Raw genomic sequence first — 16732 nt, forward strand, 5'->3', positions numbered from 1 at the left:
ACCTAGCAATCAGATGTCTCTTCAATCTTATATAAATAGTTGTAAAATTATAAATAGATTTATTAGGATGATCAGCCTTAAAAAGCATTAAGGATAAGTTTATGTATTTCTTTGGGGTCTCTCCCTCTAGGGCAACAAATGTGTACTGAGTGCCCACTATGAAGTAGGTAATTTATATATACTTAAATCTTCACTACCCTCCTCAAGGTTTATATTATCAGATCAGAAACTAAGTTCCAAAGCAGTTAAGTAACTTGTATAGTGTGAATACTATTATTAAATATCAAAGTAGGATTTCAGCTGGGATCTTTCAGACTCCAAAGCATTTATACACTGTTTTCGTGTGCCTAGTAGACTAGCTATTTCTTTGTTAACATTAGTTTTGCACAAGCCAGTATACCAGGCACAACTGGTCAGTCAGGCATCCATGATTATGACAGGCACATGGCAGGTAGTCAGAGGTAAATAATCTCTGGGGATCAAGAATCTGAAAGTTGAAGAAAAGTAAAATAATTGCTATACCATTATAAGTGCAAGATGTAATGGTATCACACAAGAGGTAATAATCTTGTTTGTGAATTAGGGAAGGTTTCCCAGAGAAAGCAACTGAGCAGTTTTCACAGCTGAATAAGGTGTGGTATGGATTCCAGATTTCAACTAGAAAAAAAAGAATATGTAATTTCAAAGAGATAGTACTGAAATGGTATGGAGGGTGGTCCAATTTAACTGGAGCACAAAGATAATAGTAGGAAAGTGAAAAATGAGGCTGAAGAGGTAGGCAGGTACCAGATCATGGGAAGATGTCCTAAATGAATACAGACTGGCCAATATAGTCAGATTTGCATTGTGGGGAATAGAATCTAAGTGAATGAAATTGAAGATGGGGAGAAAACTTAGGAGGCTAACTAGGTAAGAAATGAGGAAGAATGTGAACGAAAGCCATGGTAAAGCCATGGGAATTAAAAAGAGGGGATGAAGTTAAGACATATTTAAGAGTAAGAAATTAAAAATCTTAGCAATCACATGTATGTATAGCTTTTTAGGAAGTTAAGTATAATGTAAAATAAAGTAGCCTTAAAATTGTTAGAACTTTTATATTGAGATGATCATGTGAAACTAAATGTCATATCCAAATTTGTTAGGATTCATTCACAATTCAATATAGTTTTACTAATCATAAAGAAGAATCAGTGTAGTTTCCACCTTAAATAGATAAATAGATCATGGTGCAAATAATTTTCTAATTGATTACTAGTTACTAATTTATTTTCTGAGAAGTGATGTTATAAAATTAGAGACTTCCACATTAGTTCACAAAAATTCTTAACACAAGATACACATGAAGTTAGTTACTAGTTAAATATTTTTTTTAAAGGAAATTGTCTTGTGATGCCCAGTGGTTCCGAAACTGTGCTCCACATTAGAATCAACTGTGAAGTTTTCAAAACTCTGAAAACCTGGTCACTTTCCACATCAACAAAATCAAAATATCTTGGAGCCAAGCACAGGTATGCTATGGGCTTAAAAGGAGATCAGTGATTCAGGAAAACGAATACTTTTTTCTTCCAAAAATAATATAATATTTATTCCTATCAAAATATTTTAAGAAGTTAAAAAATGATTAATATTGATTGGTAACTACAAACCTTGAAAATCTGAAATGCACTTGCCACCATTTTTGACATCATTTAAAAATTATACTTTTTAAAAATTATAAATAGTCATAGAATACCTGCATTGGGGCTTTGTTCAGCAATATGAGAGTTTTTATTCCTTGCAGAAGAAAGTCTTGTTGAACAAGGTTTTGATCCAAATGTTGGAAATACGTCTGACCTACAATGAAACAAAAGTAATTTCAATAAACATTAAGATTCAGAGCTGTTCAACACTCGTATCATACATTCTCTATTCTTTTATAACTCACTAAACGTTTATATAAGACAGCAACAAGTATGAAAAACTATAGCTAAATGGTATTCTTAATTCACCTTTTGAACTTTCAACCTTTTATCATACGGCCAATTCCTAATTATTCATAAGAGTATTGCCACAAGAAATGACTCTCTGACTTATACTGTATAATCCCTGGGGGAGTTAAAAAAAAAATTGATTCAAGAGAATTCATTCCAAAATCAAATCAAATGATTCCTAATCATCTGTCATATTATCTACCCTCATATGTCACCAAAAATAGAAACTTAACTATATTATAAATAAAAGATCAGCAACAAGTTGAGTTTGGTAAATATCACTTTCTTCTTAGACTATTCTTTGCTATACTTTCTTGACATTATAAAGGCCTACAGGCCTTGTTTTCATAAAGAAAGCAAACCAAAGAATGTTAAATCTGACTGTAAGGAAATTGCTTTAAATCAGTATATGGTGTAATGTCAATAAGTCAGTGATGAATATTATAAAGAAGAGATTTTACAAGGAAGTACAATTCTTAGTAGTTGGGTAGATATATTTCTCAATGAGCCTAGTGAGAAATATCTGTTAAATATTTTGAAGGAATAATTTCTCTAGAATAGACTACAGTAAATTTGGATTCATGTTGAGTATATTTGACTTGGATGAAAGAAAAAACTTGAGTCTCTAGAAGGGTAGTTTTCAACAACTTTTCATCCCTAACTCACCTAAGGATAAAAGCCTTGCTTCGGGGAGTAGTAGCTTTCTTTGGCTCTGAATCTTAGGGCAGGATGCAAGCTGATCAAGAATAATTATTGTTTTAAACTATTAAATGTGAAAATTGCATATTCGTTGAAGGTAATTCAGTCCATAAATGAGGGTGTAGTGAACTCCCTTCTCACTGAATTCAGTATCTGAAGAGAATAACTCCATAAGGCAATATAGGAAATACTGGATTTTAAATGTTACAATATAAAATGAACTTTTCTTCCCAAATGGTTTCCAAATTACCTTGCAACTGTAGGAGTATATAACATAAAATTTCATCTTCATGGAAGATCAAAGGAGGACTTTAGGTCTAAAGTCTAAATACATATATTTTAAATGTCTGATAACTTAATGTAAACAGTTACTTCACCAGCCCATTTATTCATTCCAAATTCATTTTGTAAATGTATTATATTTTTCTACCAAGGTAATTACAACAGAGGAATTGTTGTAAGAAAAAAATTACCAAGTGAGAAATAAGCTGCTATTTAAGTTAAAAGTATGGAGGGAAAACTATGGGCTGAGACAAACTTCTAAGAACGGGACACAAAAATTCAGTTTAATTCTATGAATTGCTGAAACAAAACACCCCTTTCTATTAAAGTTACTACAATACCACCTCTCCTTTGACTATGCAATCTCCATTTACCCACATTTTCTTAGAAATTCCAATTCACTAAAGTAAAATTAATTTTAATTAAAAAAATTTACTTCTAATTGCAGTAAACATGGTCCAGGATAAAATCAAGGAAAATAAAATTTAAACAACTGACCACACCAAATATTAGCAAGAATATTAAACAACCAGAACTCTCAAATCATTTTAGAAAACTATTTAGCAGTTATTTAAAAAGTTACATACACATCTACCCTATGCCCTAGCAATTCTACCCCTAAGTTTTTGTCCAAAATAAAGGAGAAATGGATTCCTCAAAATCCTACAATAAGGTCACAGAGATCCCCACAAATCTGGATAGGATCTCTTAGAGGTTAAGGGTTAAGACTTAGAAGTTATAGGAGTAATCTGGAAAAGCTGGTCCAATTGCTATGCTGGAAAACAATTTTCTGTTGCCGTGGGGTGGCCAGGATTCTAATTTCAGCACCAATGCTGTAGAGAGACTCCTGAGAAGGCTGTGATAGCTATAGTATGGAGTCCTGAACTTCTACCAGATAATGGAAATAAGATACAAAAAAATAGTGGGATAACAGCTACATGGAACATATACATAAATTAGAGGAAATTGGTGCTGAGTTTAAAATGAAAGCAGTAATATTAGCTACAGGTAAACTGGCAAAAGAGTCAATGATCCAGAAAAGAGCTAAAAGACAAAGAATATTAGGATAAATCTTAGGAAGAACAACCGTGGCTTTAGGAATGAGGTTTATATTAATTAGGTACTCTAGATTACAGTTGGCATTGTGTTTTCTCATTCCACCCCATCCCAAACCAAAGCCTGGCAAAGTAATATCTGTGAACTTTTCCATTGTCTTTCAAATGTATTTTAACATTTTAAAAACTATTAATAAAAAAATGATTTTAAGTTTTTTTCCAAATATGATATTAGGGCTCTAGATCATGAATTACAGATGAACATTCATTTAACATGCCAAAAAATAAAATACATTATTCTCTTCCCCTGGGGAGTTGTAGACAGAGAAGAAGTCAATGATTCTTGGCTGTAAACTCCACTTTCACTGTAAGAGCTGATGTTTGGAGAAGAAGACCGAGATGGGGAGTCCATAGTCAAGTCAAGTTTCATTGCAGAATCAGGGCTTTCAAGATCAGAAGTACTGCCACTTAGTTTAGCTCTTTTCTTAGCTGCACTATTACGAAGGGACCTAAGAGAGCTCTGCATCTAAGAAAAAATAAAAACAATTAACTTTATAAGATAACATAAATTCCTTATATTAGTAAAAGTTACCCTTAGATTTTAAATTCTATTAACTATACCTAATTAACAACTCCATAATCCAGTATTAACAAGATGAATGCTAATATATATGTATATAGTATAAATACACAGATTTCATCACCTGGGTATTTATAAACAATGTATTAGGTTGTAAACTTGAGAGGAAAAATCTCAGGTGTTGTTCACCATGGTATTTCCAGCACTGGGCACAATGAGTAAATATATTGTATTAATTCAATTACTTAATAAATGAATCACTGAATCAGATGGTAGATATCAGAGTTGAAGTCACAGGTACAACTGGTCTTGGATCACTGGTGTGCTGATGTGGCTACTTAGAAGTTCAAGGAGAAGGTTAAAAAGTAAAATGAGTTTTCTAAAGTTTGACATTTATATCAAGCTTGTAAGTGTTAAAGGTCAGAGAATTAACAGAATCATTGTATGTCACTTCTGAAGCAAAGTATTTTTAGAAATGCATAATAGAAACTTATTACAAACTATTAAGGCTGGGAATAGAACTTTGAACAAATTAAGGAACATAAACACATATGTAAACTGCTTTGTTTAAATTTCAATTCATAAAGTTAAGCATTTAACGAAAGTATCTGTCTTCTATTAATGAAAATGTCCATAAATTTCTTAAGTCTTCACACTTGGAAGGCACGTTCAACAAATCCCTTAACGGATTTATCACAGTGCAGTGCAGTTAGGTGAACCAGGCTTGAATTCTAGCCCTACTGGTTACTTTCTGACCCTGAGCAAGACACATAATTATTTCTGAGACCCTTCTGTAAAAACAAACATAAATATCCACAAACTAAAAACACAATATTAATAGATATTGCCTTGCTTAACTTGGGGAGTTATTGTAAAGATTAAGTGAAGTAATGAAAATTAAAGTGTGTGATACATTATTAAGTACTATAAAAACTTAAATATCAATTTAAATATAAAAATGTGTATGGAAGAATAGAATTGAAAAAGTTGATTCATGTACTTTACTTTGTGACATAAGAATGCAATTTTAATGTATAAAATATGTAATGCCTCTTAAAGTCAACTCACACCAAAGAAGATAAATAGCGACCCACTCAAAATAATAAATGAAAGTGTCATATTAGCAACTATAAGGCAAAATAAGTAATTCTCAACTGATTCAATAGGGCCACTTCTCTAATAAGAACTTGAAAGGCTGAATATCTAAAAACAACAGTATCCCCTTGTATTTACTAATAATTGTATAAAAGAATCTCTCCTTGCAATTATCCACTAAAAGAAAAAAAGGCTATTTTTAAGTTAACATTAAAATATAATGCAAGGCCAGGTACAGTGGTTCATGCAGGAGGATGGCTTGAAGACCTGCCTGGTCAACACAGTGAGATCTTCACTCCATAAAAAATAAAAAAACAGCCAGGTGCGGTGGCCTACACTTATAGCCCTAGCTATTCAGCAGGCTGAGGCAGAAAGATCACTTGAGCCTAGGATTTGGAGCCTGCAGTGAGCTATGATTGCATTACTGCACTCCAGCCTGGGTAACAGAGTGAGACCCTGTCTCTGAAAAAAAAAAAAAAAATGCGAAATTGTGTAGGATCAGGTGAAATTTATGAGTTACGTAGAAAAATGCGTTTTTAAAATATGTTTCTTCTCTTCAAGTGAATTCCCTTTCTAGCACCACTGAAGTACAAATGAGTTGGAAAAAAAAAATCAAGGAAAGATTTCACAAGCAGTTAGAAGTTGCAGTGACTATTTTAATTCATTAAGAACCAATTTTGGTACTTTAGAAGTTAGTTTTAAGAATGTTTAATGTTAAAGACATATTTTTAAAATGAATATGCATTAATATTAACTCTATTTTACTGAGCAAACTATCATTACAAGAAGCTTACATCTTGAAGATTGAAACAAGACCAGAAAATATCATGACTGTTTACACTTACATATTTAATGTAAAACATTTTTAAAACCTGACATCAGGCAAATTGAAATGGAGGCATCTATGGAAATAGTGCTCTGAACCCAAAGTAATACAGCAACCACATTCCTTCTCTGACATAATTAGTATGTACAGAATTATTATATTGGCAATACATTTTTACAGCATAGAGTGATCGCGTATTCAAAGATAAGTGTACAATATGATCTCAATTTCATAAAGATAAATAAACTTGCACATACACACAAAGGACAGGTTCAAGCATGCTTATTGCAGCATTGTTTGCAATAGCAAAAGACTAGTTATAAGTCAAAATCAATTGTGTGACTATACCATAAATTAATGCATAAAAATAATACATTAAAATAAAAGGTGCAAAAATACATAAAATATGAATTTATAATAATAGTGGTTGTCTGTGGTGAAGAAGGGAAAAAATTGGATTGGGATTCCTATTGTTTAAAAAGTAGGAAAGAAATATGACAAATTGTTCATTGGGAAGGGTCAGACGTATGTGAGTGTATTGCTGTATTATTCATACTTTTAATTTAAAAAGGAATAATATATGAATAGAAAAATACTGCAAGTAAAAACAGTATTAATAGTAAATTTTTCTGGGTAGCAGGATCTAATATGAATTTCCTTTCTAATCACGGTATTTTCCACATTTTCTATAATGAACATGAAATATTTTTATAAATAAGAAAAAATGTTATGAGATAAAAAGTACTTGATTTTTCCTTACATAACAACTGATATTATAGAAAATTACAAATATTTTTGAATTATTACAAAATGATATTTGGTTCTAACCTCTTCTTGATCCAAATCTTTATCCCCGAAATTTAATTCTGAAAGATCAATTGTAAGACTATCTTTTTCATGCTTCCAAATATCATCAGGCTCTTTCTTTTTGTGTCCTACTGTGCTTAAATCGGCTTTATCAGGCAAAAGGCTTATTCCCCTTGGTATGGGAGGGACAGGCTTTGTTCCATTTAGGCCTCGTCGGGAAGATGGTGATCTCACCAAGGCAGGTGTAAGCTGAACTGGAGGCGGTTTCTCCTGAGAATTTTCTCCTGCATGAAAAATATATATTTTACTTTAATTTCTTTTCAATTTCAGAGAAAGGGTGTTATAGTCACAAGTGTTTGGAATACAGTGTTTTTGAATTTAAAAGCACATTATCTTTCATTAGAAATGAAGATTACTATTTAAAATGAGATTTTGAAATGAAAATATCAGTGTCTCTCCTAATGAATATAACAAAAATGAGCGACCCCAAATCCTTGCATATTATATAAAACCATTACATGCCAAGTTAAATTTTTGTTATTCACCTTCATAAACATAATCATGACTAGTATTTGCTATGGTAAAGTCTATAATAAGCCAGAAGAGCTACTTTTCTGGCTTGACTTAACTATATAAGTAACATTTGAATGACTACTATATGCAAAAGCTGTTTAACACTGGGCAGTGGGAAGAACAAGCTGAATAAAGTCTCAGTTTTCAATACAATTTTTGATCTTGTAGGAAAGACAAATAGAAAGAAATTAATAGATGGGAATGAAGGTTCAGCACTAAGAGAAAGTAATAAAATTGACTGAAGGGGCTGGGCGTGGTGGCTCACGCCTGTAATCCTAGCACTCTGGGAGGCTGAGGTGAGAGGATCGCTCAAGGTCAGGAGTTCGAGACCAGCCTCACCAAAAGCGAGACCCCATCTCTACTAAAAATAGAAGAAAATGATCTGGCCAACTAAAAATATATGGAAAAAATTAGCCGGGCATGGTGGCGCATGCCTGTAGTCCCAGCTACTCCGGAGGCTGAGGCAGTAGGATCGTTTGCTTAAGTCCAGGAGTTTGAGGTTGCTGTGAGCTAGGCTGACGCCACGGCACTCACTCTAGCCCAGGCAACAGAGCGAGACTCTGTCTCAAAAATAAATAAACAAACAAACAAACAAACAAATAAATAAATAAATAAAATTGACTGAATATGCAACAGATTGAACATTGGTGCTGTGGGGTAGTTTAAAGGCAATCTAAAGGCAATCTTACCTCAATGGCTGGGGACAGAAAAACATGTGGGGTAACAGGGATGCCTTTAATAGACTTTTTATTTTGAGACTGGATGTGTCCTGAATGAACTTATATGTGCTAACTTCGTGATTTTGGAGTGGGTTACTGTTAAGAAAAAAACACTTTATAACAAATAATAGAAAACTTTTCAAAATAATGTTAGCATATAATAAATATTCAATAAATGTTGAATAAATGAGTACTAGGCATTATTTATCAATGACATTTTATATTTGCAAAGCTAAAATTTGTTAGTAGGCTCTCAGGCAACATATGTCTGTTACAAAGCAATATGATTTGCCTGATTCTGAAACAAGATTTTAAATGGCAATATAAAAAAGAAAGAAATGACCGTTTCAAATGAATTTTATCTTATCTTGTATATTTTATCTATTTAACACAAGTTAAATTTTAAAACAAATTTACTTTCCCAAGTATTTAATAATTCGGAGAGAGAAAATGTAACTTACCAGCTTTTAAAGATCTAACAACCCTATTTATTAACTCCAAAGAACTAATTCAAACACACAAATAAATCTGAACAAAGTATTGACTTTTACCATCATTTCTACCTGTAGGGTCAGATGATTTTGAGCTGACAATCTTTTTCTGTGGACTTGGTTTTGATAGCCCTTCGAAGCTTTTAAGAGGCCAGGAATTTGAGAAATTAATGGAATTATCTTGAGACTTCTTCGGAGATATAATAGGAGGAGATGTGTGCTTTGGACTAGTTCGAGGTGATGAGAGAGGATAGGATGGAAGGATGTAGGCTCCTGGACTTGGAGTTGGACCACAGTATGACGAAGTACGCTCTGTTTGACTACCAAATGTTTGCTGTGTCTTACTGCCAAAATTTAGGCTACTATACACTGTAATAAAATAAAAGAGAGTGTTACTTATGCAAACACATCTTCAAAGAGTTTAAAGTTTTTCTGCTTTTCACAGTCAGGTTTTCATCTCATCTAGCATTTATATTTTTATAGGTGTGAGGTAAAGATCTAATTTAATTTGTGTTGTTTGAACATTCTGTATCTTCTAATACAAAACTTCTTTATGCTATTAAAATTTTCTTACATTTATAGATTTATTTTCTCCTGATAATTCTGTCAAACTACACATATACATACATACATGTATACACACATATATATCAGAAAAGTCTTACCATCTTAGTGAATTGTGCTTTTTCTCATTATGAGATACTTTATAGCACTAAAATGTTTTTAGCTTTAATGCTAGCATAATTAGCATAATGTTGGCATATTTTCCCTATCATCAACATATTTGAGACTCTGTCTCAACAAATACCTGTTTTTCTTTGAGCATTTGCCTAGTATACCTTTTCCGTGCTTTACTTTCTCCCCATCTATTTTGATCTATTTTAGGTGATGCTCCTAAAAATAGCACTTCAATGAAAACAGAAAAAATAAAATCTACACTGGATGCAGTGGCTTATGTCTATAACAGCACTCTGAGAGGCTGAGGCAGTAGGATTGTTTGAGGTCAGGAGTTTGAGATCAGCCTGAGCAAGAGCAACACCCCGTCTCTACCAAAAATAGAAAACTCAGTTGGGCCTGGTGGCAGGTACCTATAGTCCTAGCTACTAGGGAGGCTGAGGCAGAAGGATCACTTGAGCCCAGGAGTCTGACATTGCAGTGAGCTATGATGATGCCACTGCACTCTAACCAGGGCGACAGAGTGAGACTCTGCCTCAAAAATAAATAAAAAATAAAAAATAAAATAAAATCTGATCATCTCTGTTATTTAAATGGTAAGTTCTGCCCATTTATATTTATGGTAACCACTGATATATTTGGCTTTAATTCTATCTATCTTATTTTGTGCTTTCTATGTATTGTGTTTTTCTTTATTACTTTTTTGTTACCTTTTATTGATCTTTTCTTTTTATTCCTCAACTAATATAAAAGTCTACTTGTAATCTTTTAGGGATTCCCATGAATTTTCTTTTAATATTTTTTAAAAGATTTTCCATGACAAAAGACCTGCCAAGCTTACGTATACTAACAAAACAAGCATGCTTCTGAAGACTTAAATGACTGTATATATTACATATCCTTTATTTTTAATTCATTAGGACCTCTACTTCTACCAAAATCTTATTTAGGTGGAGGGGACTACAAAACACTTAACTAGTCACAGATTTACATATAGAATGAAAACTTTCAGTGTCCTGATTTCAATTACAGTATTCCATTAATAGATTTTGATGCTTTCATGGCAGTGTCTCATATATTCCTTTTCAGAGATTTAAAAATATTTCTTACAAAAAAATCAAACATCAGATCTTTTGTGGTTATAAATAAAAACAATTCAATGCAACATACACCAACATTTCCAACATTTTGTGTGGATCACTACAACATTTAAAATTGGGATGGGACTCTGGGAGGCCGAGGCAGGAGGATCGTTTGAACTCAGGAGTTCAAGACCAGCCTGAGCAAGAGTGAACCCTATCTCTACTAAAAAAAAAAAAAAAAAGAAAGAAATTAGCTGGAAAACTAAAAATATATACAAAAAATTAGCCAGGCATGGTGGTGCATGCCTGTAGTCCCAGCTCCTTGGGAGGCTGAGGCAGAAGGATTGTTTGAGCCCAGGAGTTTGAGATTGCTGTGAGCTAGGCTGATGCCATGGCATTCTAGCCCAGGCAACAGAGTGAGACTCTGTCTCAAAAAAAAAAAAAAAAAGGGATGGGGGCTGGGTGTGATGGCTCACGCCTATAATTGCAGCATTTTGGGAGGCCAAGGCAGGAGGATTGCTTAAAGCCAAGAGTTTGAGACCAGGTTGGGCAACATAGCAAGACACTGTCTCTATCAAAAAAAAAAAATAATAATAATAATAACAAAATTGGGATAAGAATGTCCATATGGTTTGGCATCCACATCTCACGTCCTTCAGAGATCCCACGGGGAATATTAGCTGAGATGGTGGTCCTGGCAGAATTTTTAATGTATAGCCAACTATTAAGTTAAATTCTATTAACTTTAGAACAACTTGATATCCCTTTATACTTGCTGCTCTAATTAGTAAACTGAGAAGTTATGGAAAACTAGAGCCACTACACAGATCTGATTAAATACTAAAAGTGAGGTGGTCTTCAAACGTAATACAATCATTCAGGGATAGCCTAGACAGAAACAGGCTAAGTGACACAGCAAATGCTCTCTGGTTCTACTAATTGTGAATCCTAAAGGTATTCAAGAGTCAAAATTTAGAAGAAATTTAGTCAAACTTTTATTGTGGTGTGGATAATACCACAAAGAAAAACTTTAAGAGATCATGTGGGAGTTTGGGATTAGTGGAGAAAAGAGTAGCTAGAATACAAGTGCTATATGCACTAAATCTTTACTAATTTTAAATGATTATTATTTTTTCCTAACAAATATAGAAGTACATCCCTACCACTCAAAAGAAAATTTTAGTAAAGGACATACAACAAAAATTAAAATACTTCTATAAATATTTAATTTGATTCTACTTCTACATATATTAATAATTGTTATCACTATTAGCATAGAAATTCAAGAAACACCTGCAACCCCAAAATTCTTATGACCAACAACCAGCCTCAAATCATTCCTTTTCTTCTGTAACTTATGTCTTATCTGAAATAATAACCTGTCAGGAAGTTATGGTTCCTAGCAAGAGACAATAAATTTTAAATAGTCTTAAAATTTAAAGCTGTTAGAGAAAATCATCATCTGCTAACACAGTCCTCTCTAATGGATGTTACTTTCAATGACTTTGTATTAAAATGCTCTTCACTCTGATGATGAGTGATGTTAAGCATTTTTCCATATACCTGTCGGCCATTTATAAGTCATCTTTTGAAAAATGTCTATTCAGATCTTTTGCCCATTTTTAATAGGATGATTTAGTATTTTGCTATTGAGTTCCTTATCTATTCTGATTATTTATCCCTTGTCTGTTGAATAGTTAGCAAATATTTTCTCCCATTCTGTAGGCCATCTCTTCATTTTGCTTATTGTTTCTTTTTCTGTGTAGAAACTTTTTACCTTGATATGATCCCAAAAGACGAAAAGTAACAGATGCTGGCAATAATGTGGAGAAAAGAAAATGTTTTTACAGTGTTGGTGGGGATACAAATTAGTATAGCCACTACAGAAAACTGTATGGAGGTTCTTCATCATACTAAAAATAGAACTCCCATATAATCTAGCAACCCCATTGCTGGGCATATATGCAAAAGAAGGGAAATCAATATACCAAAGAAATATCTGCACTCCCATGTTTATTATAGCACTATTCACAACAGCCAAGATTTGGAATAAACCTAAATATTCATTGACAAATGAATGGGTAAAGAAAATGTGGTACATATACACAATGGATTACTATTCAGCTATAAAAAAGAATAAAATCCTGTCATTTATAACAACATGAATGGAACTGGATGACATTATGTTATGTGAAATAAACCAGGCACAGAAAGACAAACAGCACATACATGTTCTCACTTACATATGAGAGCTAAAAAAAATTGATCTCATGGAGATAGAGTAGAATGATGGTTACCAGAGGTTGGGAAGGATATTGGGGAAGAGGAGAGATATAGAAGGATTGGTTAATGGGTTAAAAAAAATACAGTTAGACAGAAGGAGTAAGATCTAGTGTTTGGTAGCACAACAGTGCAACCATAGTTAACAATAAATTATCACATATTTTAAAATAACTAGAGGAACAGATGTGTAATGTTCCCAATACAAAGAAATGATAAATGTTTGAGGTGATGAATATCACGATTACCTTGATATCATCACTACACATTGTATGCTTGTATCAAAATATCATATGTACCCCATAAATACATAAAACTACTATGTATACATAAAAATTAAAAACAAAAAAATTAAAAAATAAAATGCTCACCTCTACTATGGATGAGTTTCTAAATTCTAATTTCAATCAGTCATATTTATATCAAGATTAAAAAATCTAACATTTTACGGTAACAATTAGAAAAAAGTTATTAAATTGTTATTAAAAATATAACAAAATCCTTCCTTTTTTGTGATGAGTATATTACACAAAATAACATATATGTTAGTACTGTAAATCCCATATAACATTTATAAATTATTTGCTTCCAAATAAATTTGGAATTTATACCTTTATCTTGATGACTGTTAGTTGTCCCCAGGAATTGTAAGTCAGAATCCACACTGCCAGTTTTACCACATATCTGTGAAAATCCAAGTTGTCCACATTTCCCAGAAAGATTTGTTTGATGAGTACCTTTTTAATGAAGGAGGGGAGAAACATAAAAGTCAATGTTAACTTTATTTCATAAATATATCTTTTTTCCACAAATGTTGGCATAATTCAGGTGGGAATAAACATAGGAATACAAGTGCAGTGAGGCAGGCAGGCAGGCAAAAAAGGGATAAAGCTTTTAATATTAGCAAATCTGATTAGTGGCAGGAGTTAAAGGACGAAAGATAGACTGGTAAAGAACAGGGAAAGGAAAGGTATATTGAAGAATATATACAAAGGCAGTTTCTTCCTACACCCTCCTTTCACCACAGAATGTTTCTCCAGACATGGCTTTCCTTCTTTCCAATATTTGTAGTATACAAACTACCTCAAAAGTTGTACTGCAGAACTTTTACTTTCTTTCCTATTATACCACACAGTAGTCACGTAATTTCCAAGCTTATCCAGGTACATTTCTCAGATCCCTTTCCCTCTCTTGTGCCTGGGTAAGGTTATTCCTGGGCTGGTAAATACGTCTTAAGAAAAGGAGGTGAGGCCGGGTGCGGTGGCTCACGCCTGTAATCCTAGCACTCTGGGAGGCCGAGGCGGGTGGATCGCTCGAGGTCAGGAGTTCGAGACCAGCGTGAGCAAGAGCGAGACCCCGTCTCTACTAAAAATAGAAAGAAACTATCTGGCCAACTAAAATATATATAGAAAAAATTAGCCGGGCATGGTGGCGCATGCCTGTAGTCCCAGCTACCCGGGAGGCTGAGGCAGTAGGATCGCTTAAGCCCAGGAGTTTGAGGTTGCTGTGAGCTAGGCTGACGCCACGGCACTCACTCTAGCCCAGGCAACAGAGCGAGACTGTCTCAAAAAAAAAAAAAAAAGAAAAGGAGGTGATAATGACCTCTCTGGCATTCTAGTTTATTCATCTATAAAATGAGCTGGTCTTCCCTTGTTTGGAAATTCCATGATTTAAAAAAAATTCTCTCCCTATGATATCAAGCCCCTTTATCTTTCACGTACTAGATATCTTCTAAGTTAATTCTTATGTCCATGCTTTTGGTTATACTTTCTCCCTGCCTTCAACAGTTCCTCTTGCCTCACTGCCTTTGGTAAACCCCACCCTTCTCCATCACTTTTTTTTCCCTCACTCTGTTGCCCAGGCTGTGGTGTAGTGGCAAGATCATAGTTCACTATAACCTTGAACTCCTGGGCTCCAGTGATCCTCCTGTCCTCCTGAGTAGCTAGGACTACAGGCATGTGCCACCATGCCTGGCTAATTAAAAAAATATTGTTTTGTAGAGACAAGGTCTTGTGATGTTGCCCTGGCTGGTCTTGAACTTCTGACCTCAAGGATTACAGGCATGAGCCAGAGAGCCTGGCCTCCACTCTTCTTTAAAGTCAAGTTTAACTTCTTTCCTGTGGTTTTCTGAAACCACTTCAAAACCTATAATCTCTTGCTTTCTTGAATTCCTGTAAGTATATATATATATATGTATATATATATATATATATTTTTTTTTTTTTTTTGAGACAAAGTGTCACTTTGTTGCCCTGGCTAGAGTGAGTGCCGTGGCATCAGCCTAGCTCACAGCAACCTCAAACTCCTGGGCTTAAGCGATCCTCCTGCCTCAGCCTCCCGAGTAGCTGGGACTACAGGCATGCGCCACCATGCCCAGCTAATTTTTTCTATATATATTTTAGTTGGCCAGCTAATTTGTTTCTACTTTTTTTTTTTTAGTAGAGACAGGGTCTCGCTCTTGCTCAGGCTGGTCTCGAACTCCTGACCTCGAGCAATCTACCCGCCTCAGCCTCCCAGATGGCTAGGATTACAGGCGTGAGCCACCACACCCGGCCCGTATTTTTAATTTATGTCAACCAATCTAGCATTACGCTATATATTGTCTTATTCTCCAGTTGTTTACAATCTGTACAACTAGGTAATGAGCTTCTCAGTGGTACAGAAACAATGACATGTATGAAAATTCAAAATAATGGATATATTCCTGCATTTCTTTTTCTCTATTAAATAAACAAATTAACCTATGTAATCATTATATTAATAACATTTTATTTTTGTGTGAAAATACTATAGAGTCTTACTGCATAAAAGTTTATAAATTCTCCTAGAAAACAATGTTTGGTGAATACTGTATCCAAACTCATAGCCAACAAATTTCAATAACTGATATCATCTGGATATTAAATAAATGCGAAAGTCTGTAACATACTCAGTCTTTACCTTCTAAACCATTTTCCCTTCCAGCTTGTATCGTTTTGCTAACACACTACCATTTTTCTAATTACCTGGGTATTAAGTCTTAAAATCCTTCTCTACTCCTCCTTCTTCATCTTTTATAACGAATCACCATATCCATCATATCTTCCTCATTATGCCTTCCTATTCCACTTACAAACAACCTTATTACCCTAGCTTTTTTCCTTAATAAAAGAAAAGAAATCTCTATTAGTCCTTATAGCTTGTAAGTACAAACTCAAATTTTTGAGCCTAACACACCAGAGTTCCCCTTCTCCCAGTTTATCTTTCACCATCTAAAATGAACCTTGTCTTGACACAGCTCCCACAATTATCTCCAGCCCATTCCTAATGTAAGCCTTTGCTCTCTTCATACTGTCCTTCTAACCACTTACATCACATGTACCTCAAAAAGATGCAGTTCAAGTACTAACTCTTCATTAATGCCTCTTCTAACTAACATGGCCAATGACAATGTCCTCTGAACTACCATAATATTTACTTTGTGTAATACTTCGGTAATTAAATATCTTTCCAATTGCTCTGGCCAAAAATCCTTACAGCATTCTTGACTCCTTTCTCACATTTTATACCTAATCTATCAGCAAATTATTTCAACTTTTCCTTTGACATATAATAAGAA

General features: G+C 33.9%; 1 protein-coding gene across 8 annotated transcripts in view; it reads right to left on the reverse strand.

Annotated features, from left to right (window-relative positions):
* Positions 1 to 16732, reverse strand: part of TOGARAM1 (TOG array regulator of axonemal microtubules 1) — an 84313-nt gene that overhangs the window by 43567 nt on the left and 24014 nt on the right. For 6 of the 8 annotated variants that reach the window (XM_045567955.1, XM_045567969.1, XM_045567939.1 and 3 more), the window contains exons 3-7: positions 13746 to 13871; positions 9158 to 9466; positions 7336 to 7598; positions 4300 to 4532; positions 1733 to 1833 (exon numbers count right to left, since the gene is read on the reverse strand). In XM_045567955.1, coding sequence (XP_045423911.1) covers positions 1733 to 1833; positions 4300 to 4532; positions 7336 to 7598; positions 9158 to 9466; positions 13746 to 13871 — 1032 coding nt within the window. The remainder of the gene's footprint in view (positions 1 to 1732; positions 1834 to 4299; positions 4533 to 7335; positions 7599 to 9157; positions 9467 to 13745; positions 13872 to 16732) is intronic. The other 2 variants (XM_045567962.1, XM_045567946.1) reach the window with 1 other exon arrangement.

The sequence above is a fragment of the Lemur catta genome, chromosome 1, assembly GCF_020740605.2.
Source record: "Lemur catta isolate mLemCat1 chromosome 1, mLemCat1.pri, whole genome shotgun sequence".
Lineage (NCBI taxonomy): Eukaryota > Metazoa > Chordata > Mammalia > Primates > Lemuridae > Lemur > Lemur catta.